Genomic DNA, 24,861 nt, shown 5'->3' with positions numbered 1-24,861 from the left:
ATTTTTTAGACAAGCACTGCATTGCGGGATACCTAGAGGAAGAGTAATCAATCAGAATTACTTCAAGATGCCAGAGCCCATGTGGTCAGAATATTTTAAAACTTGTAAATAGTCCCAGAGTGGTGTTAAAATGTAGGAAAAAAACTATGATGAAATAAACATGCTTTTGAGTCTGTGGGTGTGGTTCTCCTTTAAGTGACTGGTTTAAGTTTAAGATACAAATAAAGTGTATAAACTTAAGCATTTAGACTTGTCAGCTGCTGGATACTTTAATCTACAGACAACAGTAAATATGTATCGGCATCACTTAAAAATGTGCAAAGTTATGAAATAGATTCATACCTTGTATATCAGTGTACTGATGAGTTTTGTTTCAAAAATGTATCCCAGTGGAATCCAGTTAAGAAACCGCAGCAATGTTTCCAAGGTAGCATGGACAAGAGGAGCATTTTGAGAGTTTTCCTGTCAAAACAAGCCAATTTTTAGTATTTCTTTGTATTCCAAAACAACACACACACGAAAAAGGGATATTACTAGAAATTTCAACTTACCATTACAAACTGGCAAAGCTGGAAGATCTGTGAAAATTCATTGCACATGCTGAAATAAGAAAGTGCATATAAATTCCTGTACATTCAGTATGGCAAAACAAAACTTGTTTCCTCAACTACACTTTCAAATAATTTTGTAACTCGGAGAAAGTACTGGTTGCATGTCAAAGCAGTCCTGCTGTTAACTTGGTCTCCATTTCATCACGAGGACAAAAGCAGGTAATGTTACGGAGAAGTCAAAGTCTCCTCCTCCTTTTGTAAACTATCAACTAGTTTTTAACAGAGTAAAGTGAAATACCCTACTACCACAGGATAAAACCAGTCATGCTAATTAAAACACTCGAAAAATGGTAATGCTTTCAAGAAAGAAGTTACGTCTTACCATAACGTTCCATCTGTGTTGTTCATCTTCTTCCACTCATCACTGATGGGGTTCGGGTCTGAGCCCTTGGAACCGAATCAGCCTTTTTACAAAGTTTGCGACAGCCAAAAACTCTTGAGCTAAGCTTCTACCCAGAATGCCCTTCTCCCTGTTACCTCAGATTGAGTTTGCTGGAGATAGAGAAGTAAAGCTAAGGCCACTTCTGTGCAACTACCCTAGGGCACCACTTTGACCCAAAGCATCCCCCAGGAGTCTTGAGGGTGAGTGGCTGGGAAGTGATGAATGAAAGATGAACAACACAGATGAAACGTTATGGTAAGACAACTTCTTTATCTGATGTTGTTCATCGTCTTTCCATTCATCACTGATGGGACAGAATCCCAAGCTACCTTGAGGTCCATGGACGGCCCTTATGGAAGAACATTCCTGAGTACCATTGAGCCGAGGGCATTTCTCCCTCGAGACCAAGTCCAATTTGTAATGATGGATAAAGGTATAAGGCTTAGCCCAAGTGGCTGCTGTGCAAATGTCATCCATGGAAGCCCGGGAATGGAAAGCTACAGAAGTTGCCATAGATCTACTGGACTGAGCTTTAACTTTTGGCATTGTTTTTTTTTTTATGAGGGAATAGATGAAACATATGCAGTCTCTTAGCCATTTTGATAATGTAACCTTAGAAACAGCATTTCCCATTCTGGTCCCAGAAAAGGAGATGAAAAGCTGTTCGGACTTCCGGATAGGTTTGGTCCTGTCTAGGTAAAATCTCAGTTGCCTATGTACATCCAAGGAGTGTAGGCAGTACTCTCCTTTGCTGGAAAAATTCAGAAAGAACACTGGTAAGTCAATGGAGAATTCAGAAACAACTTTGGGAAGAAAGGACAGATTCGTCTGAAGTGATAGTGATACTCTGTCTTTATAGAAGACCAAATAGGGCCTCTTGATACACAATGCCTGCAGCTCTGAGACCAGTCTGGCTGACGTGATGGCTACTAACATAGATTTCTAGGACAAGAACTTTAGGTCACACTTCGCTGTGGGTTCAAAGGGTTTTTGAGTCAAAGACTGAAGGACTAAGGAGAGGTTCCACAGGCTGACAGGAGGCCTGATATGAAAAATTCCCTTGAGAAAGGCTTTGCATAGAGGTAAAGGGATGAGAGGGGTGCCATCTATACCACTGAGGAAATTAGAAATTGCTGCCAGGTGTACTCGTACGGTAGAGGCAGAGGCTCCATTATCAAAAAACTTAGCCAAGTATTGCAGCACCGCAGTCACTGGAGCCAAATACGGGTCTAGTTAGTTATCCTTAGACCACATGGAGAACCTTTTACATTGATCATGATAAAGTCTTCTGGTGGATGGTTTATGAGAGGTCAGAATGATGTCTTGAACAGGTGAAGAGAGATTGGCTTGCCTGGCAACTAACAGAAGTAGAGAAACCAAGCTGTCAGCTTGAGACTAGACAGATTTGGATGGCTCAACCCTTGGGGGTGAGTAATCAAATCTGGAAGAGGGTCAAGAATCAACAGTGGGTATACCAAGGTGAGGCTGAAGGAAGGGGAACCAAACTTGTCAAGGCCATAACAAGGATCACCTTGCATCTCAACCGAAGAGCTTTCTTGAGAAATTGTGGAATCAGGGGATGGGAGGATAAGGGTAAAGAAATCCCATGGGCAAATCATGAATTAGAGCGTCCCTCAGGGGGAAACAGGATGAAGTAGCTGCTGCTGCACTTGTGTGAGAGAGAGAGACAGAGAGAGAGAGAGAGAGAGAGAGACAAGGGGCTGGAGGGTGGGAAACTAGGAGTGCAACAGTGAATACACTAACATCTACATTTATGTCAAGTGTACACAACTGTGCTATGTTCTTTGTGTTTCACTGTTGCAGTCATCACACTTTGGTTGATTCCCAAAGCTGAAGAAAGGGTGGAGACAGTCAAGAAGAGTTGGGGCTGGCTAGAATGCCCTGCAGGACTGCAGTTGCAAAACCCACCCTGGATTTGGAAAATATAGGCAGGTGGTAATGCTTGGTGAAGGTGTGTACAGAACTCCAAGTAGCAGCTTCCAGAATGTCCCTGGTAAGGACTCACCTTAGGAATGCTGCAGAGGTAGAAGTTGCCCTAGTGGAATGCGTTCTGACCCACTGAGGAGTTGGTTTCCCATGGTGTTTGTAGCAGAAATGGATACAGTGTGCTAGCCATTTGGAAACTGTTTCTTTAGAAATGGCCTTGCCTCTGCCCCTGGTGCAAGACTGACTAGTAACTGGTCAGATTTCCTGAAGGGCTTAGTTCTGTTCAAGGTAGAATCTGAGCTGTCTGTGCATGTCCAAAGAGTGCAGGATCCTTTCCCCTTTATTTTGAGGATTAGGGAATAAAGTTGTCAAATGACAGATTGGTTGAGAGCCACAATGGACACCACTTTAGGCATAAATGAAGGGTTAGTCCTGAGGGAGACCCTCTCAGCATGCAAAATAATGAAGGGCTCCACAGTCATAAGTGCTTGTAGCTCAGACACTCTTCTAGATGAAGTGATGGCCAGAAGCAAGGCTGTTTTCCAAGAGAGGAATTTTAACTCTGCTGACGCTGCAGGCTCAAGGGGGGGGGGGGGGGTGAGCTACAAAGTTAAGGTCCCAAACAGAGGTGGGTGCTCTCCTTGGTGGCCTTAAATTGTTTGCCCATCTCATGAACTGTCTGATGAGAGGGTGTGAGAAGAGTGGTGGCTCAGTGCTGTAATGAGCCGAGATGGCAGAGGCATGGATCTTAATGGAGGAGGAGGCTAGGCCTCTGTGGAGTAGATCTGTTAGCTAATCCAGGATTAGAGGTAAGGAGGGCAGTGCTGTGTCCTCTCATTTAGACTGAATCCAGGAACAATATCTTTTCCACTTATCAGCAGAGGATTTCCTTGTACTGGATCTTCTGGCTTCAAGAACGACGTCTAGCACCTGCTTGCTTAGGCTGGTCACTGGGGGAGAATTCAAGGAATAAGCCAGGCTGCAAGATTCAGGGTTTGCAGTTGCGGATGCAAGATCTGTCCCTCCTGCTGAGTGAGGAGGGTTGGGATCTGGGGTAGGTGCCAGGGTGGCACCGGTAACAGGCTGCGCAGTAGTGGGTACCAGTGCTGGTGTGGCCAGTCCAGGGCAATCAGGACTGCCCTTGGTCTATCCTGTCTTATCTTGATTAATATTCTTGTGAGAAGAGGCAGAGGGGGAAATGCATAGATTGAGAGGTTTACCCACTGGAAGTACAAGAAATCCACTTTCCAGGCCCTGCTGTGAGGTGTCCTTTTGCAGAATTTGCTGAGCTGGTGCTTGTAGGGGGAGGCAAAGAGGTCCACCTCTGGAGTCCCCCATTTCTGGGTTAGAAGGCTGAAGGTGCTGGGGTCTAATTGCCACTCTTGTGGGTCTAGAAGATTTCTGCTCAAGTCGTCTGCCAGAGAGTTTTGTTTGCCTAGCAGGAATTGAGCTTGCAGAGGGATATGCATGTCCAAGGCTGTGTTCCACAGGGCCATGGCTATCCTGCAAAGTGGGTAAGAGTGGATTCCCCCCTGCTTGTTGATGTACCACATAAAGTACAGTTTTGTACCTACCATAAATGTAGATGTTCGAGTGCTAATACAACTGCAGTAATCACAGATGGGTTTTCAGCCGTCAGGCGGTCCCTCGGTCGGCCAAATTCCAAAGTCTTGGTCCGGCGTCGGTTGTCGCTACTCTTCTGACGTCAGTAAGGCCAGAGTATATAAGACACAGCCGACGCCATGTTCTTCAGTCTTTCTTGCCCCAGATGTCAGGTGCCCCCAAAAGGAAGGCAATACATAAATAAGGCTTATCTACATATGCAGGCAATGCAATGTAATGCAAAATCAGTGTAAGCAAGCAAATAAAACATAGCAGGATAACCCAGTCAGGTGGTATGAAGAGGTTGTTAGGCCCCATGCCTTTACCAAGTGGGGAAGGAGGGAGGGAAACCTGTACTGCAGCTGTATTAGCACTCGAACATCTACATTTATGGTAGGTACAAAACTGTACTATGTTCATCGTGCATACAGCTGCAGTAATCACAGATGGGTAGAGTCCCAAAGCTATGCATAGGGTGGTAGGTACTATGAGGAACTAGGTTGAGCCAGAATGCCCTGCAAAACAGCAGTGGCAAAGCCTGCTCTTGTTCTAGAATATAAGGGTAGGTGGTAGTGTTTTGTGATATGTACAGAACTCCAAGTGGCTGCCTCCAAAATATCCTTAGTAGGAACGCCTCTGAGGAAGGCTGTAGAGGTGGCTGTGGCCCTGGTGGAGTGAGATCTGATACCAGTAGGGACAGATTTCCCATGATAGGAATAACAAAACCGTATGCAGTGGCCAATCCACTTGGAAATGGTCTGTTTGGTAACTGGTTTCCCTTGAGCCCCTACGGCATAGGACACAAAAAGTTGTTCTGATTTCCTGAAGGACTTTGTTCTGTCCAAATAATAACGTAGCTGCCTATGGATGTCTAAAGTGTGAAGCAGCCTCTCCCCTTTGTTTTGAGGGTTAGGATAAAAGGTAGGTAGGTGTATGGCTTGATTTAAGGCTACCCTGGATACCACTTTTGGCATAAAAGATGGGTTGGTACGAAGGGAAACCCTGTCCTGATGGAAGATGAGGAAGGGCTGCACCGCCATGAGGGCCTGTAGTTCAGAAACCCTAGAGCTGAAGTGATGGCCAGAAGGAAAGCTGTTTTCCAGGACAAATGTTGCAGATCTGTTGAGGCAGCAGGTTCAAAGGGAGGCAATGTTAATTTTTCTAGTATGTAATTAAGGTCCCAGGCTGGTATTGATTGCTTCCTTGGAGGTCTTATATTCTTAGCCCCTCTGAGGAACTGTCGTAAGAGTGGGTGAGAGAATAAAGGAGGATCCGTGTTGAATTCTGCAGAAATGGCTGAGGCATGTATTTTTATGGAAGAAAATGAAAGTCCACTGTTCAGCAGTTCAGCTAGGTACTGTAAAACCTGAGGCAAGTTCAATTTTCTAGGGTCCTGGCCTCTTTTCTCATTCCAACAGCAAAACCGCTTCCATTTTGCAGAGTATGCTTTTCTAGTAGATGGTCTTCTGGCCTCCAAAATGACATCCTGCACCTCCTTGGAGAGTAGGGAATGGTGTGGTGTCAAGGAATTTTCCATGCAGCGAGGTTGAGTGTTTTCAGCTGACTGTGAAGAGTTTTGTAGCTGTTCTGATTCAGTAGGAGAGGCATTAGAGGCAGGGACCAGGGAGGAGTATGTGTTAGGCTCCTCAGGAGTGGATACCAGTGTTGCCTTGGCCAATCTGGAGCAATCAGTATCATCCTCGGTTTGTCTGTTCTTGCTTTCAAAAGCACCTTGGGCAGAAGGGGCAGAGGTGGGAATGCATAAACTGTCCATGCTGTCCAACTGAATGAAAGGGCGTCCACTTTCCAGGCCTTTGGATGAAAGGTCCTTGAACAAAACTTTTTCAGTTGATGGTTCCTGTGGGAGGCAAAAAGACCTATGTCTGGCCTCCCCCACGCTTGGATTATCTCTGTAAACACCTGAGGATGTAACTTCCATTCGTGTGGATCTGTCATATTTCTGCTTAGAGTGTCTGCCAGTGTGTTTTCCAGTCCTGGCAAGTACTGTGCTTGAAGTTTGATTTGTCTTTCCAGAGCCAAGTTCCAAAGAGTCATGGCTAGTCTGCACAAGGGGTATGAATGTGTTCCTCCTTGTTTGTTTATGTACCACATTACTGAGGTGTTGTCTGTTCTTATCAGTAATTGTCCTGGATGCAGGAAGTCCTTGAAAGCTGTAATTGCATTTATTACTGCTAGCATTTCTTTTAGATTGATGTGAAGGTGCTTTTCCTTTTGGGACCATCTGCCCTGAATGCACCTGTCCTTCATGTGCGCCCAGGCGTAATCTGAGGCGTCTGTGGTTATGACTTGTTTTGCTTGAGGCTTGCAGAATGGAAGGCCTGTGTTTACTTGACATGCTTGGGCCCACCACAGAAATTCCTTTTGCAAACATGGAATTATTGGTATAATTGCTTCCAAACTGTGACTGTGTTGAGACCATAGATTTTTTAGGTACCATTGAAGTTTCCTCATATGCAGCTTTGCACATGGGAATAGAAGAATGCAAGATGCCATGAATCCCAGAGCCTGCAGGATTTTCCTTGCAGTAAGCCTGGTACTTTTTGCTAGTGTTTTGAAGTACTGAGATAGTTGCCCTTGTTTTTCTGGCGTAAGATATGCCATCTGGGTGTTTGTGTCCAAGTTGGCACCCAGGAAGTTTATTTTCTGAGATGGTGTTAGTCTTGATTTCTCCTTGTTGATGGTATATCCCAGAGAAAGCAGTAACCGTGTCACATATGCCAGATGTTCCAGTAGTATCGTTTGCTGTCCGCTTGGATCAGGCAGTCGTCCAGATAAGGGTAAATTTGTATCCCTTGAAGTCTGCAGTAGGCAATCACTGATGCCAGGCACTTTGTGAATACTCTGGGCGCAGTAGATAAGCCAAAGGGCAATGCAGAGAATTGATAGTGGATTGAACTTGCAAGAAATCTGAGGTATCTTCTGCAGCTTTGTCTGATTGGGACATGCAGGTATGCCTCCTTGAGGTCCAATGTTACCAGCCAAAACTCCTTGCCCAGCATGGGAAGAAGTTGCTGTAATGTGAGCATCTTGAATTTTGGTACAGTAGGAATGTGTTTAGGATGGATAAGTCCAAAATGGGTCTCCAGTCGGTTCCTTTTCTTGGTACCAGAAAAAGTCTTGAATAAAAACCTTGACCTTGTTGGTGTGTAGGTACCTTTTGTATAGCTCTCATGTTTAGGAGCTTTGAACTTTGCAGTTGTGCCTCTGCCCTTTGATTTTGTGGCAGGTTTGGCATGCCTCTCATTTTTGGAAGAGTGTGAAATTGAAATTTGTAGCCTCTGTTTATAATGTCCAGTATCCATTTGTCTGTTGTGACAATATGCCAATTGCTTGCAAATAATGCTAGTTTCCCTCCCAAAGGAGCTGTCAGCTGAGACTTGCTTGGCATGGAAATGAGGGAGTCATTGGGTTTGCTTCCTGTATTGTTGTGCACTGTCTTCACCACTTCTTGGTGCTGGAGATTGCCATTGTCTGCCTCTATATGATCCTTGTGATTGCCCTCTGCCTCTTGTGCGTCTGTATCTACCTCTTTGGGGCTTGTCAGTGGCTGGAAAGGACCATTTTTTTGAAGGCCAATTTCTGCTAAAACGTGGTGGTTGGACCTGTAAGAAAGCCTTGACATTTTGCATAGATTTGGCTTTTTCTTCCATTTTCCGTAGTATGTCCTCAGCATTAGTACCAAATAATACATCCTTTTGTAAAGGAGCATCAAGAAGTTTAGCTTTCACATGATCAGGTAAATTTTGTTCCCTAAGCCAGGCATGCCTGCGAATGACTGATCCTGTGGCAGCCGCTCTACTGGAAGCCTCTAGGGCATCATAAAGTACAGTTTTGTACCTACCATAAATGTAGATGTCCGAGAGGTATGCATCTGCAGTCCTAACAAATGGGTTGTCCTGGCCTCAGGCAGCCCTTCGGTTGGCTGGATTCCAAAGCCTGGGTCTGGCCTCGGCTGATGTCGCACTTCACCCGACGTCATAGCTGCAGTTCAGCGGGTATAAAGGCATCAGCCGACGCCATTTTCCTCAGTGTTTCTTGCCCCAGATGCCAGGTGCCCTCTAGGAAGGCTAAATTTGGATAAATGCAAATGTTTCCAAACAATAGAGAGCAAATAGAAATAAACATGTATATACATATATACAAACAAATACACCATAATAGATTCCCCAGCTAGCTACAAGATGGGCAAATACCCTAGGAGTACCACAGAGGGGAAGGAGGGTGGGTAATCCTGACTGCAGATGCATACCTCTCGGACATCTACATTTATGGTAGGTACAAAACTGTACTATGTCCTTCAAGGATGCATCTGCAGTCCTAACAAATGGGTAGAATACCATAGCCAAACTGGGGGAGGAGGCAATAATAAGATTATGGTGTAGTTAAGATCCCTTGCAAAACAGCAGTGGCAAAACCTGCTCGGGATCTGGAGTATAAGGGTAGATTATAATGCTTGGCAAATGTATGCACGGAGCTCCAAGTAGCAGCCTCTAAAATGTCTTTGGTAGCCACTCCTCGTAAAAAAGCTGTAGTAGTGGCTGTAGCCCTTGTGGAGTGAGGTCTGATGTTTTCTGGAGTTGTCTTTCCATGGTAAGAGTAACAAAATCTAATGCAATTTCCTATCCACTTTGAGATTGTCTGTTTTGAAATTGCTTTTCCTTCCATTCCTGTTGCATATGCTACCAGTAGCTGGTCAGTTTTTCTATTGCTCTTGGTTCGGTCCGGGTAGTAGCGCAATTGCCTATGTACATCCAAGGTATGTAATAATCTTTCTCCCCTGTTCTGTGGGTTGGGGAAGAATGCAGGTAGGTGGATAGCTTGGTTTAGAGATACCCTGGAGACCACCTTTGGCATAAAAGTAGGATTAGTTCTCATGGACACTCTATCTTGATGGAAGATAAGGAAGGGCTGTACTGCCATTAATGCCTGTAATTCAGAAACCCTTCTTGCTGAAGTGATTGCAAGCAGGAAAGCAGTTTTCCATGATAAGTACTGTAATTCTGCTGTTGCTGCTGGTTCAAAAGGAGGGAGTGTCAACTTTTCCAGCACAAAGCTCAAGTCCCATGCGGGCAATGGTGGCTTCCTTGGTGGCTTTACATTTTTAATTCCTCTCAGAAACTGCCTGAGTAGATGATAAGAGAAGACTGGAGGGTCCATGTTGTATTCTGCTGAAATAGCTGATGCATGAATCTTAATGGAAGAATAGGACAGGCCATTGTGGAAAAGTTCTGCCAAGTATTCCAGGATGTTAGCTATGTTTACCAGTGACACATCTTCTCCTTTAGCTGCACTCCAAATGAGATATCTTTTCCATTCTGCTGAATAAGTTTTCCTTGTTGAGGGTCTGCGAGCCTCCAACATAATGTCTTTAACCCTTTGAGATAAATCTGGGTTATTTTGTCTTATGCAATGTTCCAGGCAACTAGCTTCAACGTTTTCAAGTTTGGATGCAGGGTTTTGAAGTTGTTCTGTGTTAGCAGTAAGGGAACTAGGGGCAGAGGCCATATTTGTTCCCGAGACATACTCCTCAGTAATGGGTACCAATGCTGCCTCGGCCAGTCTGGAGCTATCAGGATGATCCTTGGGCGGTCTTCTTTGATCTTCAATAGCACCTTGTGCATCAAAGGAAGAGGTGGGAATGCATATGCTGTCAGGTTTTCCCAGCTGAAAGATAGGGAGTCCACCTTCCAAGCCAGAGGGTGGTATGTCCTTGTGCAGAATTTTTTCAATTGGTGGTTGTGTGGGGATGCGAATAAGTCTATTTCTGGTAGTCCCCATTTCCTTGTAATGGATTTGAAGATGTCTGGATGCAGCATCCATTCGTGGGCATCCGTGGTAGTTCTGCTTAGGATGTCTGCTAGTATATTTTCTTTTCCTGGTACAAATATTGCCTGGAGCTGAATGTTGAAGCTCAGGGCCACATTCCAGAGGTCCATTGCCATCCGGCATAGAGGGTATGAATGTGTGCCTCCCTGTTTGTTGATGTACCACATAACTGTGGTGTTGTCCGTCCTTATCAGCAATTGACCCTGTTGAAGAAACGGTCTGAATGTCTAAATTGCCAGTTTTACTGCCAGCATCTCCTTTTGATTTATGTGTAGGTTCAGCTGGTCTTGAGTCCATAAGCCTTGTATGCACTTGTCCAGCATGTGTGCCCCCCAACCGAGGTCTGAGGCGTCCGTGGTGATAGTCTGGCTTGGTTGAGGGCTGTGGAAGGGCAGTCCTTTGTTCAATTGACAGGCCTGAGCCCACCATTGGAATTCTTGCTTCAGGCATGGAATTATTGGAATTTGGGTTTCTAGGCTGAGCTTGTGCTGAGACCATAAATTCCTTAGGTACCATTGCAACTTCCTCATATGTAGTCTGGCATGTGGAACCAATATTATGCAGGATGCCATGTAACCCAGGGCTTGCAGGACCTTCCTTGCTGTTAGCTGGTTCTGCGTTGTTAATGCTATGAAATAGAGAGGAAGGTGCTTCTGCTTTTCTGCTGTGAGGGATGCCATTTGATTTGATGTGTCCAGTTCTGCACCCAAGAAAGTTATCCTCTGGGATGGTATCAGCCTTGACTTTTTTATATTGACTGTGTATCCCAGGGCTTGTAGCAGATGAATGACCTTTTTCAAATCTGTTGCTAATTTGTTTTTGCTGTCCGCTTGCAACAGGCAGTCGTCCAGGTAAGGGTAAATTTGAATTCCCTGAAGCCTGCAATGAGCAATTACTGATGCCAGGCATTTCGTGAATACTCTGGGCAGTAGATAAGCCAAAGGGCAATGCTGAGAATTGATAATGCTCTGATCCTGCAAGAAATCTGAGGTATCTTCTGCAATTTGGTCGTATGTGGACGTGCAGGTATGCCTCCTTGAGATCTAGAGTTACCAGCCAAGACTCCTTGCCCAGCATGGGAAGAAGCTGCTGTAGGGTCAGCATCTTGAATTTTGGAACAATGAGATATGTGTTCAGAGCGGACAGGTCTAGAATAGGTCTCCATTGGTTTTCTTTTCTTGGCGCCAGGAAAAGTCTGGAGTAAAATCCTTGCCCTTGTTCCATAGACGGTACCTTTTCTATAGCTCTCATCCTTATTAAGTTGCCTATTTGTTCTAGAGCTTTTGTCCTTTGATTTGGAGGTAGGTTTGGCATTCCTCTCTTCCTTGGTTGAGTATGGAAGTGAAACCTGTAACCTTTGTCGTAAAATCCATTTGTCTCCTGTGATGTAATGCCAGTTTACTGAAAATAAGGCTAGCTTTCCGCCTAAGGGTGCATCTAGTTGTTCCCTGGTAGGCGGTCTCAGAGCCAAGTCACTGTGATTGTCCTGTGGAAGTGGTAGTGGCTGGATCTGTGGCAGTACTTCGCTGGTTGTTAGGCTGCCACTGACGTCCCCTGTAGGCACCTCTGGATTGACCCCTGCCTCTTGGGCGCCTATTCCTGCCTCTCTGTGCTCTGGTGGTGTCTGGAAAGGACCAATTCTTGGAAGGCCAGTTCCTACTAAACCTCGGAGGCTGGACCTGTAAGAAATCCTTGACTGTCTGGACAGATTTTGCTTTCTCTTCCACCTTCTTCAGCACCTGCTGTGCAGGTGAGCCAAACAAATTATGCTTATCCATGGGAGCATCTAGGAGCTTTGATTTTACATGGTCTGGTAAGGACTGCTCTTTTAACCATGCATGCCTTCTGATCACTGTACCAGTCATTGCTGATCTAAAGGAAGCCTCCAGTGCATCATAGCCGCATTTTAAGGAATGATTACTGACCTGCTGTATGTTATGTACCATTTCCTGAAGAGACTTTTTGTCTAATGGTTCAGGCGAGGACAGTTTTTTAGTTAACTGGTCTAACATAAATTCCTGATACTGAATCATGTGGAATTGACAGTTTAAGGCCCTAGCCGAAAGAGTAGCAGAAGTATAAACTTTTTTACCCCATCTCTCTAAGGCCCTAGATTCCCTTTCAGAGGGGAGGGGGGTTTTTGGCAGAGGTAGCTGCTACAGCCTTGGGTCCCTGCAAAATAGTTTCAGGATCTGCAAAAGGAGCCTTATACAAATGATAATGTGTGTCCGGAACTCTGTAGTACCTGTCGGGCTTAGCAGGGGCCGGAGGAAGTGAATCAGGGGCAGTACAAGCATCATTAAATGCATTATCCACAACAGTAAGTACTGGAGGAATGGCTAAAGGCCTATGCTGTGGCAAATGCAAAAAGGTCCTAAGCCTTTTCCTAGAGTCTGAAAAATCCTGGCCCTGCCATTGAAATTGTTCCCTCATAGCATGCAAGGTTTCCCCAAAAGAAAATTCCTCAGGCGGAGAGGCAGAAGGAATGGAGTCTTCTGCATCAGAGTCCTCATAAGGAGAATAAGGGCCTTCTGGAGGGTCTGTATTTTCTGAATCATCAGAAGAGAAATCTGAAGAAACTGGCTCAGGGTGCTCTGCTCTAGGCCTCTTCTCTGGAGGTGGGTGAGAGGCCCTGTCAGGGTGAGGTTGGGATCCCCTGATCAAAGAAATGAGATCCTCTGCTAGACTAAGCATTTGAGTACTAGAGCTAGGCCTGTGAGAGGGGGTCTTAGTAGGCACAGTCTTGGTTGATTTTGCTGCTTTAGCCCTGGCAAAAGCCTTAATCGACATGGATGCAGGGGCCTAGCAGCTCCACGTGAAGGAGTGGATATATCTAAAGGGATAGTATCAGATAAATCCTGTGAACCTGTAAAAGCAGGTGGAATTTCAGTAGCAGATTCAGCCATGCTGGATGAGGCCTCGGTGGGAGGCAAGCTTCGGCCGAAGGAAGAACCGAGGGCTCGGTTTCAGCGAAACCGAGACACTCATGTTGACTTAACCGCGGTTTCGGCGAAACCGCGGACGCGAGTGTCGGTCCTTTCCTTGCTCTTTTAGCTAATTGTGAAGTCGGAGTTTCCGATGGCATGTTGTAAGCAAAAGCGGGCGAAAAACTCCTCAGCAATTCGACCGACGTCTAAGTGTCCGTCGGTTGAAAGAAGCACAGGCTAGACAGGCTGCTATGTCGTGGTCTGGGCCTAAACAAGGTAGGCAATAAGAGTGGAAATCTTTATGAGGTATTTGTTTCCCACAAGTTAAACAGTTATTCACTTTTTCTGACATCGGCTGAGGCAAGAAAGAGTCCCCAACGGGGTACTTAGCTTTTTAGAAGTCTTCGGTAGTAGCAATCTCTGGTTCTGACCGACCGGCACTTGCGAACAGCTTCTGCTTCGGGCGCCACGCGGCAAGAAAGACTGAGGAAAATGGCGTCGGCTGATGCCTTTATACCCGCTGAACTGCAGCTATGACGTCGGGTGAAGTGCGACATCAGCCGAGGCCAGACCCAGACTTTGGAATCCGGCCGACCGAAGGGCTGCCTGAGGCCAGGACAACCCATTTGTTAGGACTGCAGATGCATCCTTGAAGGACATCCACATTGTAAGGTGTGTTTACCCACTTGCTCCGCACTATGCATCATATCCTGTAACTCTTAAATCTGGTTGTTCAGGTTGAGACATTTTGTCCCTTAATTGTGATAACAGGTACTGTTGATATTTAATCATATGAAACTGACAGTTTAAGGCCCTCATGGCTAGGGTGGCCGAGGTATATACCTTTTTACTCCACCTTTCTAGAGATCTGGATTCCCTTTCTGCAGGGAGTGGATTCTTGGCAGTGGATGCCTTTAATCCCTTGGGGCCTTGTGAAATGGTTTCAGGGTCAGCATTATGGCCTTTGTAGAGAAATTGGTGAGAGCTGGGTACTCTGTAATACCTATCAGGTTTTACTGGTGCAGGAGGCAGAGAATCAGGGTTAAGGCAAGCCTCCGAATAGACATCATACAGTACATCCAAAACAGGGGGTATAGCCAGAGGTCTGTGCTGAGGTAACCAAAGAAATTCCCTAAGTCTTTTCTTGGAATCTGAAAAGTCTTGGCCTTCCCAATGGAAGTGTTCCCTCAAAGTGTGCAAGGTTTCCCCAAAGAAAAATCCTCAGGAGGGATACAGAAGGAATGGACTGTTCTGCATCCGAATCCTCAAAAGGGGAGTAAGAGTGTTCCTCTGCATCAGAATGTTCTGATAAAATGGATCCCTGATCAGAAGAGGGAGATTCTTCCTCCACTCTGGGTCTCTTGTCAGGAGGGGGCTGAGAACCTCTGATAAGAGTAATTAAATCCTCAGCCATTTTAAGCATCTGTTTCTTAGGCATGGGTCCAGGAGATGGGCCCTGTGCAACAGGCCTCGTGGGATGCCTGGCTGCTTTGGATTTAGTAAAAGCCTTTATTGAAAAAGAAGATGAGGGCCTAAATACACCATGGGTGGAGGTGGACCTGTCCACATTAGTAGGCTCGACATTAGCAGGGGCTTCGGTTATAGTCTGGGAAAGGACCGAGGACCCAGCGGTCCCGGGTACAGAGAACACCGCCAAAGGAGTGTCGTCGGTAGTCAGGGACTGCAAAGGCGTCTCGCTGAGAACCAGACCACGTGTAGCCTGTTTTGGCGTGGTGTCGGCAGGGAACGCGGGTCTCGTGTGTCGGTCCTTTTCTTTGCGTTTTTTGGACAAAACGGTAGTCAGAGTGTCCGACGACATCTTATAATCAAAAGCTTTACCAAAGTAGTGTTGGGCGAACTCCGCCCGACGCTTGATAGTGCGTTTATTGAAGGTAGCGCAAAAGCGACAGCCTGAGACGTCGTGGTCTGGGCCCAAACAAGGTATGCAACGGGAATGGAAATCCTTATGCGGTATTTGCTTCCCACAAGAAATACAATTATTAACTTTTTCTGACATCGGTCTGAGGCAAGAAAAGTTTCCCCAACGGGGTACTTAGCTTTAAAGAAGACTTCGGTTCCAATTTTTCGTAATTCAGGAGCTGGCCGACCGGCACTTGCGAACTGCTTCTGCTTCGGGCACCACGCGGCAAAAAAGACTGAAGAACATGGCGTCGGCTGTGTCTTATATACTCTGGCCTTACTGACGTCAGAAGAGTAAGCGACGACAACCGACGCCGGACCAAGACTTTGGAATTCGGCCGACCGAGGGACTGCCTGACGGCTGAAAACCCATCTGTGATTACTGCAGCTGTATGCACGATGAACATCTGTGGTATTGTCTGTTTTTATTAGCAGGGGTTCTGGTGAGAGTAGGGATCTGAAAGCTGTCAGAGAATGCTGAAAAGCTGGCATCTCTTTTTGGTTGATGTGTAGATGAATTTGACTTGGGCTCCAGTGGTCCTGAATGCACTTGTCCAGATCTGTCCCCCAGGCATAGTCTGATGTGTCTGTGGTTAGGGTCTGGGTGGCGTGGGGTTGAGGAAATGGAAATCCCTTGTTGTGGTTGCATGCTGCTGCCCACCAAAGAAACTCTGTCCTTAGACAAGGTATGATAGGTAAGACTGTTTCCAGGTCCTGAAAATGTTGGCACCAAAGACTTTTTAAGTACCACTGAAGTTTATTCATATGCAGTCTGGCATACAGAATTAGTAGAATGCAAGAGGCCATGAACCATACGGCCTGCAGGATTTTCCTTGCGGACAGCTGGGTTCTGGTGGCGATTTGAGTGAAGTAGCCTGTCAGATAGGCTTGTTGTTCTGTAGTAAGTAATGCCATCTGGGATGCTGTGTCAAAGCTTGCTTCCAGGAATACAATCTTTTGACTGAGGACTAGTTCTGATTTCTTTTCGTTGATAGTGTACCCCAGGGAGGTTAGAAGGTTCTTTACAAATGTCAGGTGCTGCTACAGCTTTTCCTGTCTGCCTGAATCAGGCAGTCCAAGAAGGGGTAAATTCAAATCTCTCTCTGTCTGCAATAGGCAATGGCTAGAGCCACGCATTTTGTGAAGACTCTGGGAGTAGTGGATAAGCCAAAGGGAAGTGCAGAGAAAGTACAATTGTGTACACTTACCATAAATGTAGATGTTAGAGTGAATTCACTGTTGCAGTCATTACATTTGGGTAATCTGCTGGCAGGTTGCCCTTCGTCGGCCTGATTGACAAAGTCTTGGGTCCTGCATCGGTTGCTGTCCCTTCTTCCATGATGTCAGGTTGTCAGGGGTATAAAACGTGCAGCCGACACCATTGCATCAGTTTTTCTTGCCCCAGATGTCAGGTGTCCCCCTAATGGGGAGCAAATAAACATAAAAACACAAAGGTATACCTCCAACAAAAAGCAAATAAACCAAAAAGGCTTTTAAGCATAGTAAAGGAAAGTAGAGGTATAGCCAGAAAAAATTAGGGGGCTGGAGGGAGGGTAACCAGGACTGCAAAACAGTGAATACATGCGAACATTTATGGTAAGTGTACACAACTGTACTATGTTCTTCGTGTTTCACTGTTGCAGTCATTACATTTGGGTAGATTCCCAAAGCTATGGTTGGGAGGAGGAGTTTATACAGTATTAGGGTCAGCTATAAGGCCCTGCAAGACAGCAGTGGCAAAGCCAGCTCTGGATTTACAGAAAATTGGTAAATGATAATGCTTGGGGAAAGTATGTACAGAGCTCCAGGTAGCAGCTTCTAGGATGTCCCTGGTAGGAACACCTCTGAGAAAGGCTGCAGAAGTAGATGCAGCCCAGGTGGAGTGAAATCTTATCCCCTGGGGGATAAGTTTTCCATGGTGCTTATAGCAGAAATGAATGCAATGGCTTATCCATTTAGAAATGGTTTGTTTCTAAATAGCCTTCCCCTCTGCCCCTGCAGCAAATGCTACCAGCAGTTGTTCAGATTTTCTTCGAGGTTTAGTCCTGCCCAAGTAGAATCTAAGTTGGTCAGTGCACATCCAAGGAATGCAGAATCTATTCCCCTTTGTTCTGTGGATTGGGAAAGACGGTTGGCAAATGAAAGGACTGATTAAGAGCCACACTGGAAACCACCTTGGGCATGAAGGATGGCTTGGTCCTGAGAGATACCCTGTCCGCATGAAAGATGATGAAAGGCTCCACTGCCATAAGGGCCTGTAATTGAGATATCCTTCTAGCTGAAGTGATTGCTAAAAAGGAAGGCTGTTTTCCAAGAAAGAAATTTTAAGTCTGCAGTAGCAGCTGGCTCGAAAGGAGGTAGGAGTGAGTTTCTCCAAAACAAAGTTAAGGTCCCAGGGCAGGGGTTGGAGCTCTCCTGGGTGGTCTCAAGTTTTTTGCCCCTCTGAGATCCTGCTTGAGCAGAGGATGAGAGAAGAGGGGAGGTTCTGTGTTATAATGAGCTGAAACAGCGGCGGCGTGGATTTTAAAGGAGGAAAAAGACTGGCCCTTGTGAAGCATCTCAGTTAAGTATTGCAAAATCTGAGGTAAATTGGGCGCTGCTGTGCTCATCCCTTGAGATTAGTTCCAGGCACAGAATCTTTTCCATTTGTCAGCATAAGATTTTCTAGTACTAGGTCTCCTTGCCTCCAAGATGACATCCATCACATGTCTGCTGAGGGATGATGAGGGTGAATTTAAGGTTCAATGCTGGAAGCTGAGGGTGCAGAATCTAGTTCTCCTGCTGAGACAGCAGGGAAGGGGTCTGAGGCAGGTGCCATGGAGATAACTGCAACACACTGCGCATGAGGGGGTACACCAGTGATGGCACGGCCAGTCTGGAGCAATCAAGATCATCCTTGGTTTGTCCTGTTTGACTTTTAGTAGAACTTTGGAGAGCAGAGGCAGTGGGGGGAAGGTGCAGACTGATAGGTTTTTCCAGCTGAAAGACAGAGCATCCACTTTCCATGCTCGTTTGTGGAGAGTCCTTGTGCAAAATTTGTCCAACTGGTAGTTCTGGGGGAGGCAAATAGATCCATGTCTGGGCTCCCCCATTCGCTTGTCAACATGTTGAAAATCCTTGGTTCCAGTTTCCACTCGTGTGGGTCCATGAAGTCTCTGCTTAGTCCGTCTGCCAGTGTATTCAATTTTCCTGGCAGGAATTGAGCTTGTAGGTGCACTTGGTAGCTCAAGGCTGTGTCCCACAATGCCATGGCTAGTCTGCAGAGGGGGCAGGAATGTGTACCCCCCCCTGCTTGTTTATGTACCACATAACCGTGGTATTGTTCGTCTTTACCAATAGTTGTCCTGGAAGAATGTAGTCTTTTGAAGGCTGTCAGAGCATTCTGTACAGCCAACATTTCTTTTTGATTGATATGTAGGTGCATTTGGTTTGGGTTCCATTTGCCCTGAATGCACTTCCCTGCCAGGTGAGCCACCCATGCATAGTCTGATGCATCTGTAGTTAAGGTCTGGTCGGCAGGGGGTAGTGTAAATGGTAGTCCCTTGTTTTGGTGGCAGGCGTCTGCCCACCATAGGAACTCCAGGCGTAGGCAAGGTATGATAGGAATCATTGTTTCCAGGCTGTGATAATGTTGACTCCATAGACGTTTTAGATACCACTGTAGTTTCCTCATATGCAGTTTTGCATCTGGAATTAGAAAAATGCAGGAGACCATGAACCCCAAGGTTTGCAGTATTTGTCTTGCACATAAGCAGGGTTTTTGTGGCCACTTGTTTTAAGTAAGTTACCAACTGAATTTGCTTTTCTGGCGTGAGGAAAGCCATCTGGGCAGTTGTATTCAAGCTTGCACCCAGGAATGTAATTTGTTGACAGGGTACCAGTTGAGATTTATTTTCGTTTATGGTGTACCCCAGACAAGTTGGAACCCTTTTTACAAACGCCAGATGATTTAAAAGTATGCCCTGGTTTTCTGCCTGAATTAGACAATCGTCCAGGTATGGATATATTTGAATATTTCTTTGTCTGCAAAATGCAATAACTGGAGCCAGGCACGTTGTGAATACCCTGGGCGCAGTAGACAAGCCAAAGGGCAGTGCAGAGAACGGATAATGCAAGTAGTCTGCTTTGAAGCGTAGGTATCTTCTGCAAGATTCCCTGATTGGGATGTGCAGTTATGCTTCTTATAAATCTAGAGTTGCCAACCACGTGTCTTTGCCTAGCATAAGGAGTAACTGGTGAGGAGTCAGCATCTTGAATTTTGGAATCCCCAGAAAGTTGTTTAGAGTAGACAGATCCAGGATTGGACGCCATGATTTGTCTTTTCTGGGTACCAGAAAAAGCCTGGAGTAGAAGCCCTACCCTTTTTCCTCTTCTGGTACCAGCTGAATAGCCCACATGCTTAAGAAGGAGAGAGCCTCTGCCTACTGATTTGGGGGCAGGTCTGGCCACCCGTTTGGTGTTGGCAATGTGTGGAAATGAAATCTGTATCCCTGGGACACTATATTTAAAACCCATTTGTCCTGGGTTATGAGTTCCCAGTTCTTTGCAAGAAGAGCAATCTTTCCCCCCAAAGGGGCGGTCAAAAGGTAAGTGCTTGGAAATTTTAAAAGGAAGTCATTGAGACTGTTTACCATAGGGGGGTGTCTTGTTATTTCCAGATTTGGAAGTGGAGGCCCCCCCACTTCTTAGTTCTGAGAGTTTCCTGGGACTGAAACCTGGGGTTTTTGCTGTGTCTGGGTTTTAGCCTGAGAGGACCTGGAAGGGACTGGAAAAGACCAATTCTTAGTAGGCCAGTGCCTACTAAATCTTGGAGGTTGCACTTGTAAAAAATCTGTAACAGTTTGCATAGATTTAGCTTCATCTTCCATCTTTTTAAGAACTTCTTCAGCCTTGTTGCCAAACGGGCAGTCCTGATTTAAAGCAGCATCCATCAATTTAGCTTTAACATCAGGAAAAGATTGCTCCTTAAGCCAAGCATGCCTTCTAAGCACAGACCCAGTAACAGCAGCCCTGTAAGAGGCCTCTAAAGAATCAAAACCACATTGCAAAGTATGTTTTCCAACTTGTTCAGCAGAATGCATTAAATCCTGTAAATCTTTACTTTCTACATAGTCAGGAAATCAACACTATTTTCTGTTTAAGCAGTCCAATAATATGCTGTTGATATTTTAACATATGTAATAGGCAGTTTAAAGCTCTGATTGCCAAGGTTGCAGAAGTATAAACCTTTTTACCCCATCTATCCAGTGCCCTGGAGTCTCTATCAGAAGGGGTAGGATTTTTAGCAGTAGAAGCCTTAATGTCCCTGGGCCCCTGAGAAATAGTCTCTGGATCTGCAACAGGATTTTTGAAAAGGAACTTGTGGGACTCAGGAACCCTGTAGTATCTGTCAGGTTTACTAGGGGGCAGAAGCAGGGAATCAGGAGCCAAACTGGATTCCAAGAACACATCATCAACAATGTCTAGAACAGGAGGTATAGCCAAAGGCCTATGCTGAGGTAGAAGAAGGAAATCCCTAAGCCTCTTTTTTTGAATCAGAAAATTCCTGGCTTTCCCAGTGAAAATGCTCCCTTAAAGTATGTAAAGTTTTCCCAAAAGAAAAATCCTCAGGAGGGGAAGCAGAGGGAATGGAATCCTCTGCATCCGAATCCTCATAAGTAGGTATGGACACATCCAAGTAATCAGAAGAGGCAGAAGAAACAGAATCCTGATCAGAAGACTCATAATCAAGCTCAGCCCTAGGCCTCTTGGGGGGGGGGGGGGGTGACGACCCCTGATTAGAGTAATTAGATCTTCAGACATTTTTATCATTTGTTTTTTAGGCATAGGGGCCTGAGCATGTGGCCTGGGCGCCGTTTTTTTAGACATGAATAGAGATTTAGGCCTTAGTAATGAAGGCGGTGTCAATATAATATGCCTGATGTTAAAGCTAAATTGATGGATGCTGCTTTAAATCAGGACTGCCCGTTTGGCAACAAGGCTGAAGAAGTTCTTAAAAAGATGGAAGATGAAGCTAAATCTATGCAAACTGTTAAAACTCCTGCCCCAACAGGTTTCAACCAAAATAACTCCAACCGAATTCCTGATGCCTTTAATAACTACTTCACTGAAGCCATTCAAACCCTAGCCAATACTTTACCACCTATTACCACATCCCCTTTAAATACCACAGAGACTCCATCTCCTACCTTTCAAATACAACCGATACCTACATCACTCATTTGCAAATTCCTTCAAAAACTAAAACCATGCACCCCTTCTGCTGACTGTCTTCCAGCTGAATACCTGCAAATAGCAGCAAAAGCTATTGCATATCCTATCTCCATCCTTATAAATAGAACAATTTTAGAAAGCAAAATCCCCTCCATTTGGAAAGTACCCCACATCATCCCTCTACATAAGGGTGGGTCATCTACTGAACTCCCTAACTTTCGGCCTATCGCCTTACTGTCTCCAATTGCTAAGATAATGGAAAAGTGCATACACAAACAACTACTTACCCACCTTCTCCAAAATAATCTACTTGCCAACTGCCAACATGGCTTTAGGCCTTTCCATAGCACAACAACTGCCCTTCTGTCCTTTTCTGACTCCATAAACAAAAACCGTAAAAATAACACTTTTTCCTCTGCATTATTTATTGACCTTTCAAAAGCCTTTGATATGGTCAACCATACTATCCTTATAGACATTCTAAAAGCCCAATCTCTTGACCCACATGCATTAAATTGGTTTAAATCCTATCTGGAAAACAGACAACAAGCAGTATTGTGGGATAATAATCTTTCAAAATCCCTTCCTGTGAACACTGGAGTACCCCAAGGCTCTATTTTAGGACCTCTACTTTTCTCATTGTTTATCAATGACCTACATACCAATATTCCTCAGGCCACCTGCATACAATATGCAGATGACTCCACTTTAATTTGCTCAGCTAAGTCCATATCCTCTCAGCGGTCTCTCACCCAAACAGTATTTAACAGTGTTGAAAATTGGTTTATGCAACACTGCCTCCTCCTGAACCCCAAAAAAACAAAGTTATTACTCTTTGCTCCAACTCATAAATCACCTCAATTGCACTTCACATTAACCTCCAACAATGCTACCAACATAGCCCCAGACACTTCGACCCGTCTTCTAGGAGTAATAATAGATAATAACCTTACTTTTGATGATCACATTAACTCAACTATAAAGACAATCAACAAAAAACTAGGCACTCTTTACAGAATCAAACCTTTTCTTTCCCCTTCAGCCAGAATAACTATTGCCCAGACCAATCTTATGTCTACCCTGTTCTATGCTTCAGCAATATATACCAATCTATCAAAAAACAATCTCACCAAACTTTCCACCAGTTACAATAACATAGCCAGATTTGCCACTGGCACCACCTTTAGAACTCACCACTGTCTTAACCTAAAACAACTGGGATGGCTAGAACTGCAGAACCATCTACTTTATCAACAAATTATCACCCAAAAAATACCCCTATCCTCACTAACCTGATTTCACCCTACGAAAATCTTGCTATGCTACGCTCATCGAATAAGCTTCTAGCTTCCTCTATTAAATCAAATAACAAAGCAGGAGATTCACTTTTCACCAACACAGTAGGGAAAATCTGGAACCAGCTTCCTACTGAACTTTCCTCCCTTGCTTCCACTATTCTGTTTAAAAAGCATCTGAAAGAATATCTTACAACTCACTGGCTATGTCCCTGCTCCAACCCAGACTGATATCTCTTTCACCTCCTGCTCTCTCTATACTTTTCTACTCTTCTGTCTTATCTCACCTATCTCTCTCTCTCTATATATATATATATATATATATATATATATATCTATATATATATATATATATATATAAATATAAAAAAAAAAAAAAAACATGTTCTTGGTTTACTGTATTTAATCTTAGCTTACAGCTACTAACCTACTGCGTAAACATTTTTTCTACCTATCTAGCTAATTCACTATGTAGCTAATGTACTGTAATTCCACTTGACTATTACTATATATTGTATTATTTACTCTCTGCAGATGCCTGGAGCTTTTCTCCCCGGGCCTCTACTGAAAATGGACATGTATCCAGTTAGACTAGCCCGGTCAACAAATGTAAAATAAATAAATAAATAATTAAAAGTCTGTAGGCCTGAATATACCCTCAGAAGCCGGTGCCTGCACAGCGGCTCCGGACCCATCCAAGGTAGAGACATCCGCGGGTTCCATAGTTGAAGTATCTCGCGGCACACCGGACTCCGAATGGGTCTCAGTAGAGGTCTGCAAATCAGAAGTAGCGGGTATCAGGGGCTGCGAAAGCACCTCACTGAGTACCGGCGGACGGCTTAGGAGAAGCGTTGTCAGCAGTTTTGGACCTTGCGTTTTTTCAGAATCCCGGTAGTCGGATGGCTAACCGACGACATTCCTGGATAATTGAACCAAAATATTTAGAGGCAAAAATATACCGACGAAGGATAGTGCGCTGATTAAATAAAGCACAGAACCGACAGCAAGGTATGTCGTTGGTCAGGGTCTAGGCAAGGAATACAGTACGAATGAAAATCATTATGAGGTATTTGCTTTCCACAAGTAATGCAATTATTAACTTCTACTGACATCAGGAAGGAGCAAGAAAAAGTTTCCCCAACGGGGTACTTAGCTTTAAGTTGAATACTTCAGTTCTGAAACTCGAAAACTAAAATTTCAGGAGTCGGCCGACCGGCACCTGCGTACTGCTTCTGCTTCGGGCACCGCACAGCAAGAAAGACTGATATAATGGCATCGGCTGCATGTTTTATACCCCTGACGAACTGACGTCATGGAAGAAGGGACAGCAGCCGACGCAGGACCCAAGACTTTATTAATCAGGCCGACTGGGGGCAACCTGCCAGCAGATTACCCAAATGTAATGATTGCAACAGTGAAACACGAAGAACCTCTGATAATGCATAGATCCTGCCCTGAAACGTAGGCATTTCCTGCATGAGTCCCCGACCGGGATGTGCAGATAGGCTTCTTTTAGGTCTAGGGTGGCTAACCAGGCATCTTTGGACAGCATAAGAAGCTGCTGAAGGTTGAGCATTTTGAATTTTGGTACCACCAGGAAGGTGTTTAGAATGGAAAGATCTAGGACTGGGCACCAAGTGCCCTCTTTTCTGGGTACCAGTTTGGAATAAAACCCTTGACCTATCTGTTCTTCAGGAACAGGTTGAATTGCCCTTATGGAGAGCAGGGATTAAACTTGGTTTTCTGCCTCTGCCCACTGGTTTGGAGGAAGGTCTGGGAACCTTTTTGGGGTTGACAGTGAGTGAAAGTAAAATGTGTACCCCTGGGATACAATGTTGAGGACCCATCGGTCTTTGGTGATGGAGGTCCAGTTTTTTTGCATGATGGGCAAAGTTTTCCTCCTAGGGGCACAAGCAATTGGGCAGAGGTGAGGAGCTAAGTTGAGAAGTCATTGTGAATTCTTTTCGTAAGGGGGTGGCTTACACTCCCTGTTTTAGAAGTGGAGGCACTCCATTGCTTAGATCTCTGCACACCCTCAGACTGTAATCTGGGGGGTCTGTTTCCCCTGGGTCTAGTTTGAGATGGCCTTGAGGTGGCTGGAAAGGACCAATGCTTCG

General features: G+C 45.1%; 1 protein-coding gene across 3 annotated transcripts in view; it reads right to left on the bottom strand.

Moving 5' to 3' along the window:
* The window catches only part of XPO1 (exportin 1), a 1,770,162-nt gene that overhangs the window by 1,136,298 nt on the left and 609,003 nt on the right, over positions 1-24,861 (bottom strand). For all 3 annotated transcript variants that reach the window (XM_044061196.1, XM_044061203.1, XM_044061211.1), the window contains exons 7-8: positions 552-600; positions 343-462 (exon numbers count right to left, since the gene is read on the bottom strand). In XM_044061196.1, coding sequence (XP_043917131.1) covers positions 343-462; positions 552-600 — 169 coding nt within the window. The remainder of the gene's footprint in view (positions 1-342; positions 463-551; positions 601-24,861) is intronic.

This window comes from Protopterus annectens, chromosome 1.part0, assembly GCF_019279795.1.
Source record: "Protopterus annectens isolate FY-2018-M chromosome 1.part0, PAN1.0, whole genome shotgun sequence".
Taxonomy (NCBI): Eukaryota; Metazoa; Chordata; order Ceratodontiformes; family Protopteridae; genus Protopterus; species Protopterus annectens.
Note: the sequence above shows the minus strand (reverse complement) of the source record. Positions and strands in the feature narration are given on the sequence as shown.